General features: G+C 37.1%; 1 protein-coding gene across 2 annotated transcripts in view; it reads right to left on the reverse strand.

Annotated features, from left to right (window-relative positions):
* LOC127874633 (disheveled-associated activator of morphogenesis 1-like) overlaps nucleotides 1-25,107 on the reverse strand; it is an 83,523-nt gene that overhangs the window by 18,171 nt on the left and 40,245 nt on the right. For both annotated transcript variants that reach the window (XM_052419093.1, XM_052419094.1), the window contains exons 5-17: nucleotides 17,295-17,354; nucleotides 16,964-17,049; nucleotides 15,446-15,581; nucleotides 14,623-14,820; nucleotides 12,490-12,600; nucleotides 11,683-11,786; nucleotides 9,608-9,674; nucleotides 9,105-9,222; nucleotides 8,266-8,398; nucleotides 6,647-6,875; nucleotides 4,957-5,155; nucleotides 3,209-3,235; nucleotides 1,528-1,649 (exon numbers count right to left, since the gene is read on the reverse strand). In XM_052419093.1, the coding sequence (XP_052275053.1) occupies nucleotides 1,528-1,649; nucleotides 3,209-3,235; nucleotides 4,957-5,155; nucleotides 6,647-6,875; nucleotides 8,266-8,398; nucleotides 9,105-9,222; nucleotides 9,608-9,674; nucleotides 11,683-11,786; nucleotides 12,490-12,600; nucleotides 14,623-14,820; nucleotides 15,446-15,581; nucleotides 16,964-17,049; nucleotides 17,295-17,354 (1,590 nt within the window). The remainder of the gene's footprint in view (nucleotides 1-1,527; nucleotides 1,650-3,208; nucleotides 3,236-4,956; nucleotides 5,156-6,646; nucleotides 6,876-8,265; nucleotides 8,399-9,104; nucleotides 9,223-9,607; nucleotides 9,675-11,682; nucleotides 11,787-12,489; nucleotides 12,601-14,622; nucleotides 14,821-15,445; nucleotides 15,582-16,963; nucleotides 17,050-17,294; nucleotides 17,355-25,107) is intronic.

Consider the following 25,107-nt stretch of genomic DNA (forward strand, 5'->3'; position numbering starts at 1 on the left):
TAATGTGGGAGGTCACATAACACAACAAGCATTAAGTGTCCTCCCACAATAGCCTGTGATGTCCCCACAGGCTAATGTGGGAGGTCACATAACACAACAAGCATTAAGTGTCCTCCCACAATAGCCTGTGATGTCCCCACTGGCTAATGTGGGAGGTCACATAACACAACAAGCATTAAGTGTCCTCCCACAATAGCCTGTGATGTCCCCACTGGCTAATGTGGGAGGTCACATAACACAACAATCATTAAGTGTCCTCCCACAATAGCCTGTGATGTCCCACTGGCTAATGTGGGAGGTCACATAACACAACAAGCATTAAGTGTCCTCCCACAATAGCCTGTGATGTCCCCACTGGCTAATGTGGGAGGACACATAACACAACAAGCATTAAGTGTCCTCCCACAATAGCCTGTGATGTCCCCACTGGCTAATGTGGAAGGACACATAACACAACAAGCATTAAGTGTCCTCCCACAATAGCCTGTGATGTCCCCACTGGCTAATGTGGGAGGTCACATAACACAACAAGCATTAAGTGTCCTCCCACAATAGCCTGTGATGTCCCCACTGGCTAATGTGGTAGGTCACATAACACAACAAGCATTAAGTGTCCTCCCACAATAGCCTGTGATGTCCCCACTGGCTATTGTGGGAGGACACATAACACAACAAGCATTAAGTGTCCTCCCACAATAGCCTGTGATGTCCCCACAGGCTAATGTGGGAGGTCACATAACACAACAAGCATTAAGTGTCCTCCCACAATAGCCTGTGATGTCCCCACTGGCTATTGTGGGAGGACACATAACACAACAATCATTAAGTGTCCTCCCACAATAGCCTGTGATGTCCCCACTGGCTAATGTGGGAGGACACATAACACAACAAGCATTAAGTGTCCTCCCACAATAGCCTGTGATGTCCCCACTGGCTAATGTGGTAGGTCACATAACACAACAAGCATTAAGTGTCCTCCCACAATAGCCTGTGATGTCCCCACTGGCTAATGTGGGAGGACACATAACACAACAAGCATTAAGTGTCCTCCCACAATAGCCTGTGATGTCCCCACTGGCTAATGTGGGAGGTCACATAACACAACAAGCATTAAGTGTCCTCCCACAATAGCCTGTGATGTCCCCACAGGCTAATGTGGGAGGTCACATAACACAACAATCATTACGTGTCCTCCCACATTAGCCTGTGGGGACATCACAGGCTAATGTGGGAGGACACATAACACAACAAGCATTAAGTGTCCTCCCACAATAGCCTGTGATGTCCCCACAGGCTAATGTGGGAGGTCACATAACACAACAAGCATTAAGTGTCCTCCCACAATAGCCTGTGATGTCCCCTCAGGCTAATGTGGTAGGTCACATAACACAACAAGCATTAAGTGTCCTCCCACAATAGCCTGTGATGTCCCCACAGGCTAATGTGGGAGGTCACATAACACAACAAGCATTAAGCCCCATTTTCCCAGAGCACTGCTCATATATTCATTTTCTACATGGTACATACATCATCGAGCTTGGTCCAGTTGAAGGATTTCAGCGGCTGTTTTGACTTGGGCACGTTTTTACGCTGAGCGCTGCCTGGGAGTCCGAACATACCCGGTGGGGGAGCAGGCGGGGGAGGGGCACCTAGAATGAAATAATTCATCAAGAATACAATATGTAGAGAATAGCAGGTAGCGGCAATATAGTTGAGCTGTGATCTGTGAAAAGGGGGTTTAATGAATGCGCGTAAAGTGTCATCCCAGATTAGCCTCTGCAGTATGCACAGACTAATCAGGGACGACACTTTTCGCTTTTATGATATTTTTCGATTCAAGAAAGTCTCTTATTAGCAAACATCAAGTTTTTGCGGAAACTGTCGTCCCTGATTAGCCTGTGCTAACTGCACAGGCTAATCTGGGACAATACTTGATGCACATGCATTAAACCCCTTTTTTCACAGAGCACGGCTCAGATGTGTAATATATCAGGTGAGGCTTAGAATAAAAGAACTGCGAGGCTTGCAAAGCTATTGCTGTATCCGTGCAGAGCCTAATATATATAACAACCATGGGTAAGTTACTTGTTTTTTCTGACTGAAAGTACATTGAATTAATTAGTACTTAGTACTTGCTAAAGCAACTTTCATCCTTTATATTTAAAAGGCACAAAAAAAAAACATAAAAACAACATATCATTATTTTCAGTTTGAATAATGTTCTGTATAATAACTACCTGTAATTTTCAGGTCGATAGATTTAGTGCAGTAAACAAGAAGTTAAGAATTGTGTTGCAAGCTATATTTTGTATATAACATAGAGCTATTTGCTAGTTTAAATTTACTGTATAAATAATACCCATGCCAACGAATGCACAAAATAAAGATCATCTTACATACCTAAACAGTAAGTGAACTTGTCGCTCACATTTCAATAATGGTTTATTATTAAAAGACACACCTGAGTTTCAATGGTGACACATGTAAAAAAATATAATTTAGCATTTTTTATGTAATTTTGAAAAGGATATCAAAGCAGACTAGAGTTTTCAGATCTACTTGTAACATAAGAAACACAGACAATAAAAATAATCAAAATGTTAAAAATGAAATTTTTCTTTAAATTTGCCGTGACTTTTTTTCAACCTTTTTTCAACCTGATGTCCATAGTCCATAATAATAAGTGGTTATACCATTCATTAGAGGTTTTGCATTATTCTATAACTATAATATTAGAATAGAAAGTAGTACAGAGGCTTATATGTTAGCTTATTGTGCAAAATGTAGAGTGGAGTATATTGTTATATAGTTTTAATGTATAAAGGCGACTAAGAGCACATTTGCCATACTTAAATTTGAAAAACTGCCATAACTGAGGAGCATAAGGAGAGAATTGTACCAATGAGCCACACTCAAAGAAAAAGACGAAAAGTGTTGTCCTAGATAAGCCTGTGCAATCTGCACAGGCTAATCAGGGACAACACTTTCCGCCTAAACTTGATTTTTGCTAACAAGGGACTTTCTTTATACGCAAAATATTATAAAAGTGGAAAGTGTCGTCCCTGATTAGCCTGTGAAAACTGCACAGGCTAATCTGGGACGACACTTTACACATACGCATTAAACCCCTTTTTCAAAGAGCACGGCCCATTTGTATAAATGTCATGTTCAAAGTTATTATAATTAATGTGCAGGTTTCTCAGCTTACCTAAAGCACCATCAGTAGTGTCAAATCCTTTGAACATGTAATGAATGTATTATGAATGGTTGACTGTTAAATACATATGAGCTTAGGGAAAAACGGGTACAGGCTAATCAAGGAAAACACTTTCTGCATTTATTTTATTTTTCGTTTAAAAGAAGTTTTTTTCTTCGTAAAAATCTAGTTTATGCTGACAGTGTGGTCCCTGCTTACTCTGCCCAGGCTGAAGACGACAATCTATGACAACACTTATGCATAATTATGCATTATAAAGACCTGTTTTCACAGAGCAGGCTCATATATCAAGTATGGAAGAAATTGGTCTATTATATTTTAGGTTGTAACAATGTTATTGAGCCGTGCTCTGTGAAAAGGGGGTTTAATGAAAGTGCGTAAAGTGTCGTCCAAGATTTGCCTATGCAGTCTGCACTGCCTAATCAGGGACGACACTTTCCGCTTTATGATATTTTTCATTTCAGTAAAGTCTCTCTTTAGCAAAAATACATTTTATGCGAAAAGTGTCGTCCCTGATTAGCCTGTGTAGACTGCACAGGCTAATCAGGGACAACACTTTAACCACATGTATTTAACCCCCTTTTCACAGAGCACGGCTCATTTATGTTTTATACAAAAAAAATGTTTGTGGAAAGTGGTTGTATGATGGCACTAAGTATTTATAAGGGAATATATATTTATAAACAATAACAAATGTTATAATCTAACAGGTGTGTTAGATAACAAAAATAAGGAATTGATCATCATGTTATAGTGAAGTATGGGTTCATTTGAAAAGGATGCGTCAATACAAATCTGACACGTCATTAAATATATCTTTACACATGTTTTTTTCATAAACTTCTTTAAAAAGATTGTCAAAGATTCACATATTAAATAAATTATGGTATGAAATTTCAGATTCAGATACATATGTTTGACAATAACACTAATAAAATGATACATTAATATTAATGTCTTGTCCTTCAAAACTATGTTAACTGAACACTTGGATTCAAAATAAATAATATTTATTTGTTCAGTCATAAAACAGACACATTGAATTTGCTTTCGTAAAAATGCAAGATAAAAGTCTGTTCTGCATCTACTGAAATCCCACGAATAATGTTTATTTGTTGGTTTGTTTGAATTTTTTGCTTTTTTCAGTCTTATCAAAATAGTCAATAAATTTATTCACCTGCCCTGGGTACGCTGCTCTATGAGTACTGAGAATACATGCTACATCCTGTAACTCACAACTTTCCTACTTTAACCCTTTACCACTTAGATATGTATTTTGACACATTTGTAGTCCCTTAGAAAGTTACATGTAAAGACCTTTTTTTACTAGATTCAAGTTTTAAAGGCTATATTACCAACCCTTAGATACTGATGAGAAGCAAACAGCACAAAACCGGAACAGACTGCGAGTTACTTTGCACATAGCCATTTTCACTTTGCTTCTGAGTGGGAAAGGCTTAAAATAGAGGTTTGAGGAGAATGGTCATAAAAATAATGTCACTACTGATCCCTACTCAAGTTATGGTTGCCCTTGGGAATCAAACCATCATTTCCCAGACTTGAAGTCGAGCACTCAAATCACCTAGGCTAGCTAGCCCATGCTAAACTAGATTGATAAATAAACAATTAAAAACAAATTAGAAGCTTTAACAGCAAATCACCCTTTTCTTTACATGCTGATATGATCTATTAACAATAAACAATTTAAAATAACATCTTTTTCCATGGTTATAACCTACCTGGTGCGGGTGGTGGACCCATGCCAGGTGGGGGAGGGGGTGGGGGAATTTTCCCTGAGGGTGGGGAAGGTGTAATCATGGCAGGGTAGCCCCCAGAAAGGACCGTCATTGAGGACAGTCCCATCTTGGCATCGTCCGGGAGACTGCCCGTATTCACCAGGTGCTGCAGCTTCACACGCTCCCCCCTCTCTGCCTCTAGCTGGAACATCATGTATCCAAGTTATAAATGAGTCGCGTTATGAGAAAACTGGGCATAATGCATGTGCCTAAAGTGTTGTCCCAGATTAACCTGTGCAGTCTGCACAGGCTAATCAGGGACGACACTTTCCGCCTAAATCAGATTTTTGCTAAGAAGGGACTTCATTTAAATGGAAAATGTCATAAAAGCAGAAAGTGTCATCCCAGATTAGCCTGTGCGGACTGCACAGACTCATCTGGGACAACACTTTACGCACATGCATATATGAGCCTTGCTCTGAGAAAACTGGGCTCCATGCATGTGCATAACGTGTCATCAGCACAGGCCTATCAGGGACAAAACTTTATGCTTCAACTGCCTTTTCGCAAACAAGGAACTTCCTTAATACACTTACCATAAAAGCGACTGTGCAGACTGCACAAGCTAACCTGGGACGTTACTTCAAACACATGCATTAAGCCCAGTTTTACCAAAACAGGGCTCAATTTAATTATGTATGATAGCATAAATCATATATCCTTTCTTAAATAATGTCAATAATAAAATCAAAATGATGTTTTGATGTTTGATCTTTTTAATCTTACTTCCAAATGAGAACTCAGAAAAAACACAATTGTCCAACAGAGCCAAACTCCAGCATGATTTACACAAAAACGCAGAAAAACTATTTTTTGACCTCTTACATTCAGTAAATGCCTACATTCCATAGAACAATTTCTCAATTACGTTCCATCTGTTTATCATGATGATGACATATTTGAAATTTTAATATAAATTGCTTGAGGAATATTTGCATATTTTATGTAGAAACACAATCCAACTTCTCAATGGAATGACTTAAATGTATCCCCTCTAATCTTTCTTCACGAGGATAAAAACTTCTCCAATAAATGTTTGCATTTTGACCACAATAGTAACCAAATGAAACCCTTTTAAACAAGGGCTGTTTGTTAAACAGCATGCGCCCCAACTGGGCTGTCAGTTGTAGTGGCAGCCATTGTGTGACCTTGACCTTTGACCTAATGACCTGAAAATCAATAGGGGTCATTTGCCAGTCATGATCAATGTACCTATGAAGTTTCATGATCCTATGCCTAAGCATTCTTAAGTTATCATCTGGAAACCATTTTACTGTAAAGAGTCACTGCGACCTTGACATTTTGACCTGAAAAGCAATAGGGGTCACCTGCCAGTGATGATCAATGTACCTATGAAGTTTTATGATCCTGGGCCTAAGCGTTCTTGAGTTATCATCTGGAAATCATTAAGTGGACGGACCGACCGGCGGACTGACCGACAGACAGACGGACCGACAAACGTGCAAAACAAAATACCCCCTCTTCATCAAAGGGGGGCATAAAAAGGCAGTGCACAAATCTACATTTATTCAACCAATATTTCCTTGCAACCAAACAAACCAATCATGTTGTAGCTAATAGCCATAACATTTCAATAAAAAACACAAAGAGCTTCACAATAATACAAACCAACCTGCAATTTAAGATCTTCAACACATTTCCCCAGTTCAGCTATCTGCTGTTTACTCTCCTCAAGCTTACTCTTCATCTTGTTCACAGTGTCCAACAGTTCCTCTTTCTCTTGATTACGAGCCTCCGCTTCACGTTCTTTCTTTGTCAGCTTTGATTGGAGGTCTTCATTGGCCTTTTCAACATCTCTGAGCTTTCCTTGATAGGACTTGATGTCGGTTTCATTTGTAAGCCTGGAATGATCAGAAGTCAGATGAATGTTCCCTTTCAACCAGGGTAAATAGATCATGTGATATTTCATTCAAATTATATTTGATACGACACTAAGGCTGGGAAAGTGGTATAACAACATTATACCTGTAAGACTATCACCTTTTCAAAAACCTTTAAAGGGTGTTTCAATAAAAAATGTGTAAAACAAATTTAGCTTAAACTCGCTAATTTCATTTGGCAGTACAACATGCAATTATTTTTAAATGATGCACTGTCTTTCTCTTTCATTATAATTTCAATTCACAGCAAATTTTCAAATCTATGTGCATCAGAAAATAGTCATCAATAATGATCAGTAATTGTTTGTTAACATTTCAAACAATACTAAGGACCGATATAAGAAGATTAGCTGAAACTCACTTGGTTTCATATCACAACAAGATTATTGTCAAGCAATATAAGTCCCCTACCGGCCCCACCATTGTTAGAAATTCCAGATTTTTTTAATATATATTTGTTGCCATAGCAACCAATTTTTTTTATTTAGGAACAAAATGAAATGACGTGCATAATGTCCATTTTGCCATCTATCCATGTTTCAAGTTTCATGAAAAAATATTAAGAACTTTAAGTTATTGCAAGATCCAGAAAACCACCATTTCAGCAGTATTTCTAGTCTATTTGTTGCCATAGCAACCAGAATTTTTGACGTCAGAACGTAATGAAATGACGTGCATAATGTCCATATTGCCATCTATCCGTGTTTCAAGTTACATGAAAAAATATTAAGAACTTTAAAAGTTATCGCAGGATCCAGAAAACCACCATTTTCAGCAGTATGTCTAGTCTATTTGTTGCCATAGCAACCAGAATTTTTTACGTCGGAACGAAATGAAATTACGTGCATAATGTCCATATTGCCATCTATCCATGTTTCAAGTTTCATGAACAAATATTAAGTACTTTAAAAGTTATTGCAGGATCCAGAAAAACCACCATTTTCAGCAGTATTTCTAGTCTATTTGTTGCCATAGCAACCATAATTTTCGACGCAGGAACAAAATGAAATGACGTGCATAATGTCCATATTGCCATCTATCCATGTTCCAAGTTTCATGAAAAAATATTAAGAACTTTTAAAGTTATCATAGGATCCAGAAAAGTGTGACGGACGGACGGAGACAAAACCATAAGTCCCCTCCCGTGAAACCGGTAGGGGACTAATTATACGTGCTTTACTTGTTATATAAAGACTTTCATATTTAAACCACAAACATTGAAATTGTATGTTATCACGTTCATTTCCAACGTTATTTTGACCCATAAAACTAGTGGCTAAAGCCAGTTTTCCCACAAAAAAGCAATCTGAAATATCACAGCTATGCCCAAGAGGGAGGAATGACAACATACATAAGGATGGTTTTCTTCACATTGATCTCTAATGTTTCATAGTCGTAGTCCTGGTTGTTCTTCTGTAGCACGACCTGCTGTATGATCTTGTCTATCAGCAACCACATGCCAGTCGTGAACTCAGTATTGGCGTCTGAAATGAGTCGCATGGATTTTATGCCAAATATATCCAGCTCAGCTCCAAACAAGCCTGCACATTTTGCAAGATTTTGTTGTCTCAATACAAGACAGGGTAGCTCCTGACCATACTGAGCAAATGCCTCTGGAGGAATAACAGCAAATACATAGCATTCATACCAACCATACAGTAAAGCATATAGTCTACCAAGAGCCTTCTAAAAGAAATCTGGCATGTATATGTGTAAAGTGTCATCCCAAATTACCATGTGCAGTCTGCAAAGGCTAATCAGGGGCAGCGCTTTCAGACGTTACTAAATTTTTGTTAAAAGACTTCTTGAAACAAAAACCAATCCATTAAAGTGGAAAGTATTGTCCCTGATAAGACTGTGCAGATTGCACAGGCTAATCTGTGCTGACACTTTATGCTCATGCATTAAGCCCAGATTTCCCAGAACAAGGCTCCAATAAATATTCCCAGAGGACAAGGTCTTTAACCCTTTGCATGCTGGGATATTTGTCGTCTGCTATAATGTTGTCTGCTGAATTTCTAAAATTAGCATTTTCTTCAATTTTTTTCAAAGAATACTATCAGAATAGCAAACAGTTTGGATCCTGATGAGACGCCACGTTCTGTGGCATCTCATCAGGATCCAAACTGTTTGCAAAGGCCTTCAAAATTCGGTTCCAACACTGAAAGGTCTTTAATCCATGTGACTTACATGGAATGAGCAGTAGGTGTTGCAGCAGAGACAGCAGATGGGCATAGGCTGGCGACATGAACAACTTCTTGCGCAACAGCTCAAACATGCTGCTGGCACTTTTAGTTTCTATGTGAGCCTGGAAAATGTAACAAAAAGAGGAAAATTAAAACCATGAGGACATTAGCTTAAGAGAAATTCTCCTCATTGTCTTAAAGTGAGTTATATAATGAGTGATGAAATGCCTTTAAAGGACAGGCCAATCTTTGCATACCAATGCACAACACATAAATTAAGGAGGTATCAAATGGGTCAACATGACTTGGAAAGGTAAATGCAAAGATGTTTGTGGTATGAGCCAGTTTATTGAAACTTACATTTAGCAAATCCTGTTTCACTTGATGAAATGATGTAGAAAGATACGTTAAAATGAAGACAAAAGACAGCAACTTGCCATGTATTTAACAATCAGTGGTAGCCATAAGTATCAGCAGATAACTTACATATCAAAAGAATGTACTTACACCTTCAAACTTTTTTGCCAGTACTTTTTCATCTTCATTTCTTGTCATTTCAAAGTAATCTAAATGTCTGAAAATGAAACAAAAATTATTCACAAATCAGAAACAGACATACAATATCATAACACATTTTCAAACACTAGAATTAAGTTATAATGCACAAGAAAGCCAAACCATTGACAAAACTAATGTAAGTATCATTATCATTTAAATATGCATGCAGTTAATATCAAGTTGGTAATGTTTTATCTGAATTGGTAATGTTTTATCTGAATTTACCAGTATATTCTATCTATAGATAATCTGTCTTAAATACTTGTGCCCTTTTGTTATCAAATACAGCAGACATTTTGATCAGAATTCTGTATCTCACAGTATGACATCTATTTTTATATCAAACAGCAGAAAAAATCAGATTTTTTTTTTATGTGTTATGAATCTTAAATGTTCCTTACATTTCAAGCGGTACAAGAAAACACTTTTAGACACTCAGAAGTATGTCACATAATATATTCATGCGCATATAATTATTGTTTTCAAGAATATTGTTTAATCAGGCCCGTACCCAGGCCATGGGCCCAAGGGCCCGGGCCCCCCCAGCTGGCTGTCGAACTATGATTTTTTTAATAATAGGCCCGCTGCATTTTTTTCTCTCGTGCAAGGGCCCACAGTATACTTTCCCTCAAAACAAGAGAGCAACTATGTTTTATTGTCCCTGATAAACAAGGAGATTAACGCTCGCCAATCGAGATAAGCCTCTAGGCAATGTTTTCTTATCGCTTTGTACACACATCCCAGATCAGTCCCCCATTGTGATCATGAATGCTTCATCTATCGACGGTTGATTTAACATGTATTTTGATACGTGCAGCGAATGGAAGCAACTGCTACAGGAGTTCGTAGACTATGGTCTGATAATTGCCGTCGCAAGTTGTTTTTTTTCTTTGAGAAGGCCCTAGACGTATTTTTCCCTTCGAAAAGTTTTTTTAAAACCTTTTATTGGGAATTTTTAGGTCCCAATATATACTTTTTGCATGGAGAATAGGGCCCTGAATTTGAACCGGAACAAAAAACACTGACGAAGGTATTAAAACTGAGTATTTATCATTTTTGAAAGGAAAACACTGAAAAAGACTACGATGAGATAGTTAACATGTTTGTTTAAAAGAAAAACAGATTCATAAATTTGCCGAGCAACAGATAAGAATTTGGCAGAATTCAGTATTTAAAATAATTGAGTACCGAGAATTGAGTAATATCAACCTATTAATGGCTCATTGGTAAAAAAATGAAAATTGAAACAAACAATCGATCTCATTATATAAGTTAACCTGATCCAGTGTAGAAAATATTGTATACTTAAATTATCTCTTTCCTTGAATTTGTTTGAAAACAGTAAAATATGTTAAATTGATTATTTAAGACTTTCATTATTTCCCCAAAAAATTAGGCATTTCGCGCATTTTTTCCTCAAAAATGACAAGGTCTTTCCCAAATAATCAGATTAAAAAAACCTTTAACGCTATTGATTTGTGAAAACAATAAAATATGTTAAATTGATTATTTAAGACTTTCTTTATTTCCCCAAAAAATAGGCGTTACGCGCAATTTTTTTCCTCAAAAATGGCAAGGTCTTTCCCAAAAAATCAGATTAAAAAAACCTGTGACGTTATTGATTTGTGAAAAAAAATGGTGGAAGCAATACGAGAGTTGATGTGGATAATCGTCAGTTTAAACCTGTAAGTTTCAGAAATCTAAAGCTTTTAATATTGTTGTGAATTCACACCAATGTTTAAACTTTAAGACTTTCGAAATGTGCTGATTTACTTGTTATATTCCATTAATTCACATTACAAATACGTTTTTATAAGCATTAAAATTCACCTTGCAAAGTGCCAAATTAAAAAAAGTATATATATAGGGAGGGGGGACCCCTCCCAAACCCTTCCCGGTTGGGCCCCCCCAGTAAAAAAATCCTGGGTACGGCCCTGTTTAATTGTTATATTGCGTGAGGTTTATAATAAATGGACAATCATACACTCAAATCGTTTCATGACAACAGTTTACTGTATACATACCTTGTGAGTGTAGCGTTATCATGGCGTTTTAGTTTCTCTATGACAGGCTGGATTCCTAACATCAAGAACTCATAGCGTATATGCAGTCGAAATTCTAAATAATCCTGCAAGGAGGAAATATTTTTCATCAACCATCTTTTATTAAGCAGAAATTTTATAACACACAAAATATAATAACCTTTATTGTAAAAAAAACAAAACATTTTACAGAGAAGGTGCTAAGCTGGCATTATATTTTTACTAGTTATAAATAACTTATTCATATTGAAAGTGTTAAACTTTTTCAAGACAACAAAACATATATATAACATAAATTAACCATAACATACATCACGCTCACATTCTACATTGTTTCCTGTGACTTTTAATTAATGGTGAATATGTTTATATAAAGCTAATTCAAGAAATGTGTTACTTGTCTGAATTTTTTTAATAAATGAGCCTTGGACATTCTGGGAGAACAGGGATAAATTTCTATGGCTAAAGTATCATACCAGATTAACCTGTGCAGACAGCACAGACTAGTCAGGCACGACACTTTCTGCTATTATGGATTTTTTCCTTAAAAGGAAAGTCTCTTATAAACAAACTTCCAGTACAGGCTGACAGTGTTGTCACTGGTAAGCCTGCGCAGACTGCTCAGGCTATTCTTGAAAAACACATTACACACAAGCATTAAGACCCTTTTTTGCTCAAAATTGTGTCTATGTATAGTTAAACAAATGTTCATGGTGAATCCCATTTCACCCAACCCCACCACATAGTAGTGGAAGTAGAAATGTCTAGACAAATTATTGCACCACCCACCTTTCCTGGTCCACATCGGATCACAGCGTTGATGAAAGACATGATGGCTGTTTTCAGATTCACTTCCTCCCGGTACACCCCCGTGCTGCGATCTAGGTCATTGATCAGACGCTGTAGGGGGAAAAATGACATGTTTTGTTTGCATTCTTTCGTCATTAGTGTTTTCATAATTTATTCCTCAATTGTTACTTATTGTGTTGCAATAGCAAAAACTTATGCAAAATACATTCTGTCCTTTTGTCGCTCAAATATTTTAAATTTTATTCAGTAGATCTTATTGCTGTTTTTATACTAGAGCTTTGTCACAGACGTGACGTATACCCCCACATGCCGCATTGACACAGACTATTTTCCATGCTGTCTTCACAAATGGTGATTTTTAAGAATTATTATGCCATTATTATTTATGGCCATTTTGACCTTTGAACTTTTTAATTCTTTCGCATGACACGCTGTCCAATGACTGTGAATAAAATTAATGTACAGAGTCATTTTAAAATCTCACAATGAATGACATAGTTACAGCCCGGACAAGCTCATTTATGGCCATTTTTCACTTTTGAACTCCAAGTGCGACCTTGACCTTGAAGATATCAACGTAATTGTTTTGCAAGAAACATTGTCCTATGATTGTGAACAAATGTACCAAATAATATTAAAATCTCACAATGAATGACATAGTTATGGCCCGGGACAAGATCATTTACGGCCATTTTTGACCTTTAAACTCACAGAGTGACCTTGACCTTGGAGATATCAACCTAATTCTTTCGCGCGACACACCATCCAATAAGGTGAACAAATGTGCAAAATGCTTTTAAAATCTCACAATGAATGACGTAGTTATGGCCCGGACAAGCTCATTTATGGCCATTTTTGACCTTTGAACTCAAAGTTTGACCTTGACCTTGGAGATATCAACATAACTCTTTCGCACGACACACCAGCCGATGATGGTGAACAAATGTGCCAAATGATTTTACAATTTTACAATGAACAACATAGTTATGGCCCGGACAAGCTCATTTATGGCCATGTTTGACCTTTGAACTTAGGGTGTGACCTTGACCTTGGAGATATCAACGTAATTCTTTCGCGCGACACACTGTCCAATGATGGTAAGTAAATGTGCCAAATGATTTTAAAATCTCGCTATGAATGACATAGTTCTTGCCCGGACAAGCTCATTTATGGCCATTTTTGATCTTTGAACTCAAAGTGTTACCTTGACCTTGGAGATATCGACATAATTCTTTCGCGTGACATACCGTCCAATGATGGGGAACAAATTTGCCAAATGATTTTAAAATCTCACAATAAATGATAAAATTATGGCCCGGACATGCATTTGACCTTTCTTTGAACTCAGAGTGTGACCTTGACCTTGGAGATATCGACGAAATTCTTTCGTGCGACACACCGTCCAATGATGGTGAACAAATTTGCCAAATAATTTTTAAATCTCACAATAAATGATAAAGTTATGGCCTGGACATGCATTTGACCTTTGAACTCTAAGTGTGATCTTGACCTTTGAGATATTGACGTACTTCTTTCACAAGACACACCGTCCCATGATGGTGAACAAATGTACCAAGTTATTTTAAAATCTAACGATAAATGACATAGCTATGGTCAGGACAAACTTTCGGTTTAAAACACACTAAGTGACCCCGTGACCTAGTTTTTGACAGGGCATGACCCATATTAAAACTTGACCTATATATACATCATCTAGATACAACTTGTGACCAAGTTTGGTGAAGATCGGATGAAATTTTTGGGACAGACAGACAGACCGACAAAGTGACTCCTATATAGCCCCCATAACCAGAAATGGTGGTATAATAAGCAAATAATGGTATTGCAGATAAGTGCATTCATATACTCTCTAGGCCATCACAAAGTATGTTATAAACATCAATTAAGGGTATTTTATTAACTAAAATCAATCATAAGTGCATTCATATACTCTCTAGGCCATCACAAAGTATGTTATAAACATCAATTAAGGGTATTTTATTAACTAAAATCAATCATTTGTGTACTAAAACATATATAGTCCTTTAAACATGATTATTGCCATTCTTACATATTTTAGTTAAAATATTGCAAGTGTATCTTCCTTCTTACCTGAAATCGCACACGTTCACATGCGTACTTCTGATAGTGTAACATGGCCTCCAGTACTTTGCGATGCCCACCTGGCACGACGCACATTGCCCCGAGTATCTCGAGCACCGCTATCTTCGTCTTGACATTCTCTACATGCAGACTCTGGGCTATCACATTGATGCTGTTGGGATGTGCCAGCACGTGACTGCGCCCTTGCTGCATAGGGAAGAAATGTTTTAATGTATCATTTGTTATTGTTTTGTACGAAAGTTTTATTGCTGTTAATTATGATCCGCAGAAAATATGACACCATGAAGTTACAATGCTCAGCACAAAAAGAAAAAGAAATTGACAATATAACTCTACAATTTTGGAAATAACGTTACTTTAAAAGATGGAAATTCATTATTTATTTGAAAGAAAATTTGAAAAGGATAAAAAAATTAATCCATCAGGATAATATATAAAATTATGTTATAAAAGACAGCGTGATAAGATTTCTATGGGGTATTGAAAAATAGGCAAGGTGAAAGGAAAATAAGTCAATGGTCTATGAACCCACATTTCATATCCCTTTCCAACTCAGAAGCAAATTGTAAATGGCTATATGCAACCAGCATAAAACCTGACCATCATGCGAGTAACTCCCAGTCTGTTCAGGTTTCATGCCGTTTGCTGCTCATCATTAGCTCAGGGTTGGAAATAAAGCCTTTAAAACTTAAATCTAGTATGAAAGTCTTTCATTCCAATAGATTTTCTATTGGACAACAAAAGTATCAAATTGTGTACCTGAGTGTTATATATGAGTGGTGCGGGGATATCAGATGGTTTGTAACCTTACCGAGCTGTTCATCAGGGCCTTGAAGCAGCCAATGATGGAGGTATGCACACTACTCTCAGCCACACTGTAGTCCATCAGGGTGAGAAACTTCTCCAGGCAGGCCAGGCCTTCAAGGTCCAGGAACCGCACTACAAAACTGTGGAACAGAGAATAGCAAATATGGCGCACTGAGTCACAGAATAGTGGGGGAAACAATATGTAATAGCAAAACAATATAGTGCCTGGAAAGAGAATGGGATACTGAACTATCTTTTGTATAGTGAGAAATCATGATTTGCCCAATGACGGCAAATTGAGGGAGTGAATACAAGTCAAGAATATCCAAATAGGAAATATCTTTAAAAAAGATATATGATGTTGATTGTGGTTGGTTTTGATATAAAGAGTTATATCAATGATATCAAGGATAGCAAATGCCCTTTTCTGCGCAGTAATTAGCTGCATAAAACACATAAATCAATTACTCTGTGTTGCGCCAGATTTCATGGCTTATTTTGCATTATTAGATATTATTGATGATATATCTTTAGATACAAAACAGAAATACACAAGGAGAAAAAAATGAAATGAAAACATATAGGTCAACCGGCCACAAATGAATTATCCGTACATAATTTAAATATTTTTTTGCGCGTTCTTCAAACAGACCTGTTTTGGTGGCTTGTCGGTCATTGTTATTTGATTCTTTTATAAAAAGTATCATGAATCATCGCGCTAATGCTTAATAAATTGGTCAATATGGTGGAATAATTCTTATTTAATTAACCAAAACTAGTACATATGATGGAATTGTTGAAAACACATTCATAATATTTTAAGGTTACATAATAATATCGCCAAATATCTTAATTTTAAGATGCATCTGGTCAAAGTAACATTCAAGTTTATCTATGTAACACCATAGCATTTTTATAGCAATTCTTTTACTGACCAAGAACTTACCCTTGATACGAATATCAAAATAGGGAAAAACAATACTCATATGATCTAAAATACGGGAGTTATAACTAAACATGAGAACAAAGCCTATAAGTACAAACCCTCTGGCACAGACAATCTACTAAATGTAAAGGGTTGAGTGTGAATCTGTTCTATCCATCAAGCCTTTTCATTAGAGATAGTATTGTTTCATGCTGAACACGCAGTAAACATCTTTGAGAAACAGCCTGCAGTATTCCTTTTCATACCTTATACTTCAAAACATAGAAAGTCAATTGAATTACCTATTAATGTAAATGTGATAACTGTTCGTAGATTGCATGTTTTCTACTTTGAAAAGTTTCTGGCCTACTGTCAGGAAATTTTATTCAAATTTCATTGAACATTTGTAAAGACCAGCTAAGGTGAAAAGCTCGGTTTAACTGCTATGCCAAAAAGCAAAGCCTCTTTGTGGAACAGATACTGCTCATTTGGGTTATACATATCAACTTAGGTGCTTAAAGGAAGAACTAGTGAACAATGGGAACAGCTCAACAAGCTGATTTAACAGATCACAAAATTGCAAAGGGAGGTAAATACCTCACTGGCTGAGTTCTCAGAGCTGTTTTAAGATTCTCCACAGTTTTCTCCCTTTGTTGTAGCTCTTCCTCATCATAACTGATAATCTGGAGGTAAACAATCACCTATATCATAATCTTATTATTCTTAATAAGCATCATCATCAACATCAGCAGCAGCAGACACACCAGCAACAGCAGCAGCTTCACATTCATCATCATAATCAATATAGTTATCATAATCATCATCATAAATGTCATAGTTTTACTACTAATAATCAGACAAAATTTGTTATCACCATAACCATGAACATTTTGCAAGTTCCATAATTCACTAAATTCAACTTCCTTACACTGGCCATGGCATTTATCCTCTCAATGTAGAAACCTGGACTGTTGGTATCGTTCATCCCCTAAAATATAGTATTTTCATAATTATCATTTGATTTATTTTTACAATTTCAAGTATAATGTTGAATATGGATTACCATGATATTCATTATGAGCAGATATGTACATAAACATTTAAATGTCTCCAATTTAGTGTGTTAATACTGTATATGGGACTTTAACTGATAACTATGTACAAAATATATTGTTTCCATTATTACACTTACAATTTTAATGACAATTTAAAAAAAGAGCCATTAACAAAATGTATTTTTTTTTTTTGCAAGTACAATTATTCATCAAACAATTATTTGTTTGCATTTTAATTGATCTTTTGCTATGAAGTGACATCTTTGAATGAAATAAAGTGGGTCATGTTTTCAGCGGCTGCTGGAAACTGAATACAAATGGTGAAGAAAAAGTTGAGAGACAAAATCAACAAGGGACATCCATATTATTAGTTTCTGTTCAGATAGGAGTTGTAAAAGACACTGTTAATATTTGTCCCTTAGACTCATGACTGAGTCATTGGGGAAAATAATACAGTTACCATGGAAACCGGAAAAGGTTGAGAGCTCCAGTTATTTTATGGCTCTTACCGACTTAGTGGAATTGTAAGCTGATACAATATCTCCAAGTAATTCTAACTTGTAGAGTTTTAATTTCAATTCCATGAATAAAAATATTTGTACATATTTCTATGTGACATTGGACAACAAAAATACATAATCATAAACGTAAACATATTCCATTTAATTCATATTAAACGTGATTAAATTGTAGAGTATTTCATAAATAGGTCTGAAAATACTTAAGTTTTTTACAAAATAAAAACTAACAAATGAATTTACAAGCTCCTTTTTTACTTCTAAGTTTTACAGATCTATATCTACATTTGATATCCGTAAATGCAAATTTGTAAAAGGTCCATTATTGACTTAACATAATAGTTAACTACAGCACAATCATTCTCTTCCTCTTTGCCTCAAACCATAAACTTATTTTACCAAAACAAAAATTTAACCGTCTTATGGGAAAACTGGGCTAAATGCATGTGTGTAAAATTTTGTCTCAATTTAGCCTGCTCAGTCTGCACAGGCTAATCAGAGGCCACCCTTTCCACCTAAACTGGATTTTCATTAGAAGTAACTAGCTTTAAACTAATATACTCATTATCCTGTACATATTGCACAGACTTGATCTGGGACAGTACATTGTGCACATGTATTAAACCCCATTTTTCAAGACCAAAGCTCATTAATTGTTCATTAACCCTTTGCATGCTGGGAAATTTGTCTTCTGCTAAAATGTTGTCTGCTGAATTTCTAAAATTAGCATTTTCTTCGATTTTTTTTCAAAGAATACTATCCGAATAGCAAACAGTTTGGATCCTGATGAGACGCCACGTTTTGTGGCGTCTCATCTGGATGCAAACTGTTTGCAAAGGCCTTCAAAATTCGGTTCCCGCACTGAAAGGGTTAAAACAGACCAATACACTGCCACATGAACTGTATAGTGATTGACACATGAATTAGACCGTTTTAGGTCAAGCCTTGCCCCTTGACCGAGCACAGCTGGTTTTCAATTTGTAACAAAATTATCTCCATTAAAAGCAAACTAGATCCACTTTTGAGATTTCACATTTAGTTAAGGTAGATAGGAAGATTATATACATCAAGCCAAGCTGATTGATACCTGAAAATTATTTACATCATGCTGCAAATTTAACAACCACAACTGAATAATTAGATTTTTTCCTAATTGCTAAGTTACATGTATGTGGTCTAGCCGGGGATTGCACCCCTGACCCTCAGTTTTGTAGCCCAGCTATCTACCATCTGAGCTAGCTGGCCTGGTTTTACCATGCAGATTTGTCCATCTTAAAATTCAAACAAAAGTTTAAGCAGTCATTTTCAATGACTTAATGAGCCTTACTGTACTTCTCAATACACTGACATCTTTTTATAGCCTTTTGTCAATTTTAAAGTTTTAGAATGGGTTTCAGAATATTATGGGGACTTAATGTTTAGATTGTTTGTTAAGTAGCACAAACAATAGGTTGAACAGTCAGTCATATTAACTCTTATGTGTAAGTCAAGAAAACACCAGCGACATTTAACCAACTGCACCACCTCCTGCTTGTGAAATGTGGAAAACTGACTGAAATTCATTTATCCTCATGCTTTAATTCCCTATTGTGATTAAAAACCACGGTGAGAGCTATCAATAACTATATGATAGTGTTTTGTAGCCTTTCTGAACAATTTAAAGATGAGTTCATATTAAGTTTTAAAAAGTGATATTACTTTCAAATGAAATTGAATCCAATATAATTATATAGTCCAATATTTCTGTTGTATGAGAAAATATTCAATCATATAATATATGTTTCTTTCATTTCCAACATGTGTATGTTGTTTTATTTGTTACAAACAGGATATAAATTAACACAGAAATGTGGGTGGAAGATAAGAGCAATGAATTATCAAATCATGCATCAATCAATCACAGATGTTCTTGGTCCATGATTGGACTGATTCCTTAACTTTGATGGCTAGTTATAAATCTCTCTGCATGTTTAGATAACAGTTCAAGAATTAACAGCATATGTTTATAGCCTTGGGTTATCATGAAGTACACTGTTCATACTATCATGAGATAAATCATGAAACAAATTATTAACAGTTGTAGGATATTTTTCAAATGGATAATGATCTATCTTTAGTTAAGAAAAAAAACAGAGATCTAAGTACTGTAAGTTTATTCCATACCATGTCAGTCGGTTCATATTAAACATAAATATATGTTTATGAGTTTATGATACATTTTATGATATTTTACTTTGAAATAAGAGAACTGCAACAAACAAAAAATATTTAACAAGACCCTTCTCTTTTATTGTGGATGTTCAGATTTAATGTATTTTTTATCAAGTGCGATCAAAGCGTATTAGTACTACATTGTACTTCATAAAATGACATTAGAGCCACAGCATGGGTTACGCACATCCACGTAGTCTGGTCAGGTTAATATACCCAGTCTGCTTTAAAGTCATGCAAGGTTTTATGGTCTCAATACAATGATGTATAAGAGCCTCATGGGTTACGCACATGCAGCACATGCAGCACATCCACATAGTCTGGTTAGGAGCTACTCAGTCCGTTTAAAGGTCATGCTAGGTTTTATGGTCTCAATAGCAAACAGGGCAGTTCCAGACCAGACTGCGCAATTTGGCAGGCTAGTCTCAAGATACACTGGCTGAGATGACATTAGACATGACTTTTTATAACATCCCAGGATAAAAAACAGACAGTATATTAACTTCAAATACTAGAAATGGCGCGGCAGAGGCCGACTCGTATCCCCACGCCGCATGTTTGACACAGGGGCGCCCCAGGGTTGGTAATGGGGCCTTGCATAGTTGAGATTGACCGTATTGTCATAAGAGATGTTCAGTATAAATTTGAAGTAATTCAATGTAGAAATGAAGAAGTTAATGTAAAATAACCTAAAAAATGAGTGAAAATCTATACCCTAATTTCTCCTCATCCTGCTCTCCAACAAATTTCCCACTTGAACATTTTGACAGATTTTCAGTAATGAGTCTAAAATTGTAATTGCACAAATTGAAAGTTTCAGCCCTTTTATAGATTCTTGAGGCTCTATTCCATGAGTTTCTCATGCTTTTTATGCTTGACTGCATTCTATCTCTTCTCTCATATACAGGTGTCCCTTTGCGCCAATATTTTATAATCCCTTGTATAAACATTAGATGGATGAGCTAAACCATTTCACAGATGAGTTAACACAGACAATTGAATACTCCTGTATAACTCCATGCGCCACTTTGATTCATTCAATTTTTTTTATATCATTTGGCAGGTTATTTACTTACCTCCCTTTAAAGCTTATTACTTCCCTTGGATTTGTTTTTTTGACCTTTGACCTTGAAGGATGACCTTGACCTTAACCTTTAACCACTCAAAATGTGCAGTTCCATGAGATACACATGCATGCCAAATATCAAGTTGCTATCATCAATATTTAGTTATGGCCAATGCACCATACCAGGGGCATAAAAATAAGTGAAAATCTCTGACCCAGCCCCGCCCAAACCCCCATAACTTTTGACCCAGGGGTCAGATCAAAATTCCATCACTGTCACCGTCGCACATATGCTCATAGCTATCATGTATGTAAGTTTCAGGGTTCTAGTGCTAATAGTGCAGGAGGAGCAGGTGGCCAGGACGGACAGACGGACGGACAGACACACATCACCACAATATCCCCACTTTTTCTCCGAAAAACGTGGGGATAATAATGTAAATGCTATCAACAGTTTACCGCTGATACCTTTGAATATATTGGTACCAGTTATATGACCTGTATTTTAAAAACCTTTTCCACTCAGAAGCAAAATGAAAATGGCTATGTGCAAACAGCATACAACCAGAACGGCCTGCAAGTAACTTGCAGTCAGTTCAGGTTTTATGCTGTTTGCTGCTGATCAGTAACTAAGGCTTGAAAATGATTCGCCTTTAAAACATTTATCAAGTCAAAAGTCTTTAATTAAAATTTACTTTCTAAGAGACTTCAAATGCGTAAAAATACGTATCTAAGTGGTAAAGGGTTTAATGACCTATATTTTTTAAGACAGCATTTTAATGCCTCTAAGACCAATTACTTCAAACAAAGATTGAAACCAGACACTTATGATTATCCTGTTTTATGTAAACAAAACATTCCAGAATTACCCCATAAACTGATTTATTTCCACAAACATTTTTGAAAGTACAATAACTTTCTTATTTTTACTGACTTTGGGTGAGGTTGAATTGGTATCGGCAAAATTCCACTGAGGGTAATGACTGAGTAATGCAAATATATTTAAACTTAGCTAACCTTCATTAAGAAATGAATATGGTTGTTACCAACCAAACTTTTGATATTGAAGTTATTTACTGCAAAATTGAAGTAGAACCTGGAAATAATCTGCTGAAACAATTAACCCTTTGAATGCTGGGAAATATGTTGTCTGCTAAAATGTTGTCTGCTGAATTTCTAAAATAAGCATTTTCTTCGATTTTTTTTTCAAAGAATACTTTCAGAAAAGCAAACAGTTTGGATCCTGATGAGACGCCACCTCTTGGTAGTGAAGCTTCCCATAAAGTTTCATTGAATTCCGGTCATTAGTTGCTGAGAAATAGCCCGGACAAAAATTGTGCACTGACAGACAGACAGACGCACACACGAACAGACCAACAAGGGACTATATGCTTCCCCCAAAATAAATTTTGGGGGGAGCATAAAAATAACTGGTTAGGACAATTTAAAGTTGTGGATTTTTATCAACCAGCTTCTAGTAATACCCCCGTCACACTAGGCCACGTTCCCACTACGTCCTCAAAAATATGCCAGAACGTTGTGCGAACGTGTACAATGTAGCCACAACGCAGTAGACCCAGCTTTGCACGTGGTACGGTCTTCATGGACGTGAAAGACGTGGATAAACTTTGAACATGTTCAAAATTCATGTGGCGAGGACGTGGTCAAATCAGGACATGGTAAGAACTTGGTGTGGTCGTAGTAATGACGTTGCTAAAACCTAGTAAGAACCTCATTGACACAATACACGCGTAGTGCAGACATGGAAAAGTGTGTGACGTTCGCATCATGTTGTCTCTAGATTATCACAACGTTCTTGCTACGGCCATCGGGTTCTCACTACGACCCTCTACGCTAGTGTTGCGACAATGATACGTCCCTTTTTCGTTTCAAAAGACCTTATTAGGTTCTTAGTACGCTCTACCGGTGCTCATCACATCTTAGGTATGTTTGCAGCAGGCTCTAGACACGACCATGCCACGTTCTGGTGGTCGAGTATAAAAACTGGATTCATTTCCCTTTCACTTCCATTTCAATAAAGAATGGACAACCAAGAACTTCTCCAGCATGTTGCTGAATTGGCTGGACAACAGGCTCTTCTCGATGGACAGGTCGCACTATTGCTTGTGAGAAGGAGAAGGCAGAGAAGAAATAGAAGACAGCCCAGGTCTGGCTGGGTGCGGCCTTGGCTGTCAGCAGAAAGAAGGCTGCAATTCGGCCAATATGACCGACTTATGGCAGATTTAAGAATGGAAGATCAGCAGTCATTCTTCAATTTTCTTAGAATGCCTCCTGAAATGCTTGATGAGCTTCTCAACCGAGTTGGTCCAAGATGTCAGAAGCCAGACACCCCCTGCAGGAAAGCGCTGGATCCAGGACTGAAACTTGCGATTACTTGGCATCTGGCGACAAGAACCCGTCCTTGCAGTACGCCTTTAGAGTTGCTAGGAAGACAATATCATTGTTTATTTCTGAAGTGTGCCGGGCAATCGTTGACGAATATAAGGACGCAGTCATATCATGCCCAACATCACAAGTCGAAAGGCGCACTATTGCAGACAGAGTGGAATGTGCTACACGCATGCGGAGCAATTGATGGCAAACATGTGGCTATCAGATGCCCAAATAACACTGGATCATTGTTTCACAATTACAAAGGCTTCTTTTCGGTGGTTATTCTGGCTTTGGTGGACGCCGATTATAAGTTTGTGTGGACAGATATTGGTGGATACGGGCCCATGTCTGACGCTCAGATACACGAGTCCGAATTGATGGAGTGTTTGGAAAATGGAACAATTGGATGCCCAGATCCAGACCTAATACCCAATGATGATCAGAGTGGACACTTGTTTTGCCTTCTTTGGTCCGGTACCGACAACGCTAGACACATCTGATTCGGCTCCGCTTTCTGTTGTTTCAGTGGGCCCACTGTTACAGATTGGTTCTGGTTCAGGAACAACCTTGAACCCATCACTCGCTGGTGATAGAGTTCTCGGTTTTGCTCTCGTATCTGCTTTGCAGCCCCCTTCCTTCTCAACATATTTTCTGATATAAAATACTTTACTTTTGCTCAGAAGAAAGTCGCAGATTGAATAATCGGATCGAGCTGAATCGCAGTATTTATATGCAGACAAAGAACGCGGTGAGAACGTGATGAGCGCGTGGTAAGAACGCAGTGCTATCTGGGCGGTCGTAGTAGCAACACTGTACGAGCGTAGTTAAAGCATAGCGCAACAAGAACATAGTGGGAACATGTTGGACGCAGTAAGAGTGCAAACGTGATATGAGCATAGCAGAAACTTAATAAATGCATTTTTTACATTGTTTACACCGTCCTCGCTATGTCCTACGACATTTTCAGGACGCAGCGCGGTCTTCGTGGACGTGGTCAAGTGTGATGGGGCCTTAAGTTGGACTGAAATGTGGACCTCACAATTCAGACAGGTAACTTCCAACATATTAGCGGCATCATGCGAAAATGGGTCTTATGCCATATCCAGAAAGCCATGTTCCAGACTAGAAACTGCATCTGCACAATCTGGTCAGATGCTAACCTGTTCGCTATAAAGCCAATCAAGATTTAGTAGTTTCTCATAGGCAGACAAGGAAGCCCTAACTAGGCTGACCAGCAAACGTGCAGGTTTATCTAGTGCTAAGATGGCAGCATATGGCATAAAACCCATTTTTGCATGGCGAGGCTCATATAGCTGTGATTGTGTTTCTGGCAGTACTGTTGAAAGAGGATGACATGATTTATTTATTAATCGTCTTGACAGCAGTTTGACTAAAGTTCAACAATTACACTGAACGTGTGGATCAAAGACTCAAAACATTGTATTGTGCCAGCAAGGGGTAAGATGGGTGTTATTCTATATCTATAGATGATGAATG

Source organism: Dreissena polymorpha, chromosome 3 (genome assembly GCF_020536995.1).
Source record: "Dreissena polymorpha isolate Duluth1 chromosome 3, UMN_Dpol_1.0, whole genome shotgun sequence".
Classification (NCBI taxonomy): domain Eukaryota; kingdom Metazoa; phylum Mollusca; class Bivalvia; order Myida; family Dreissenidae; genus Dreissena; species Dreissena polymorpha.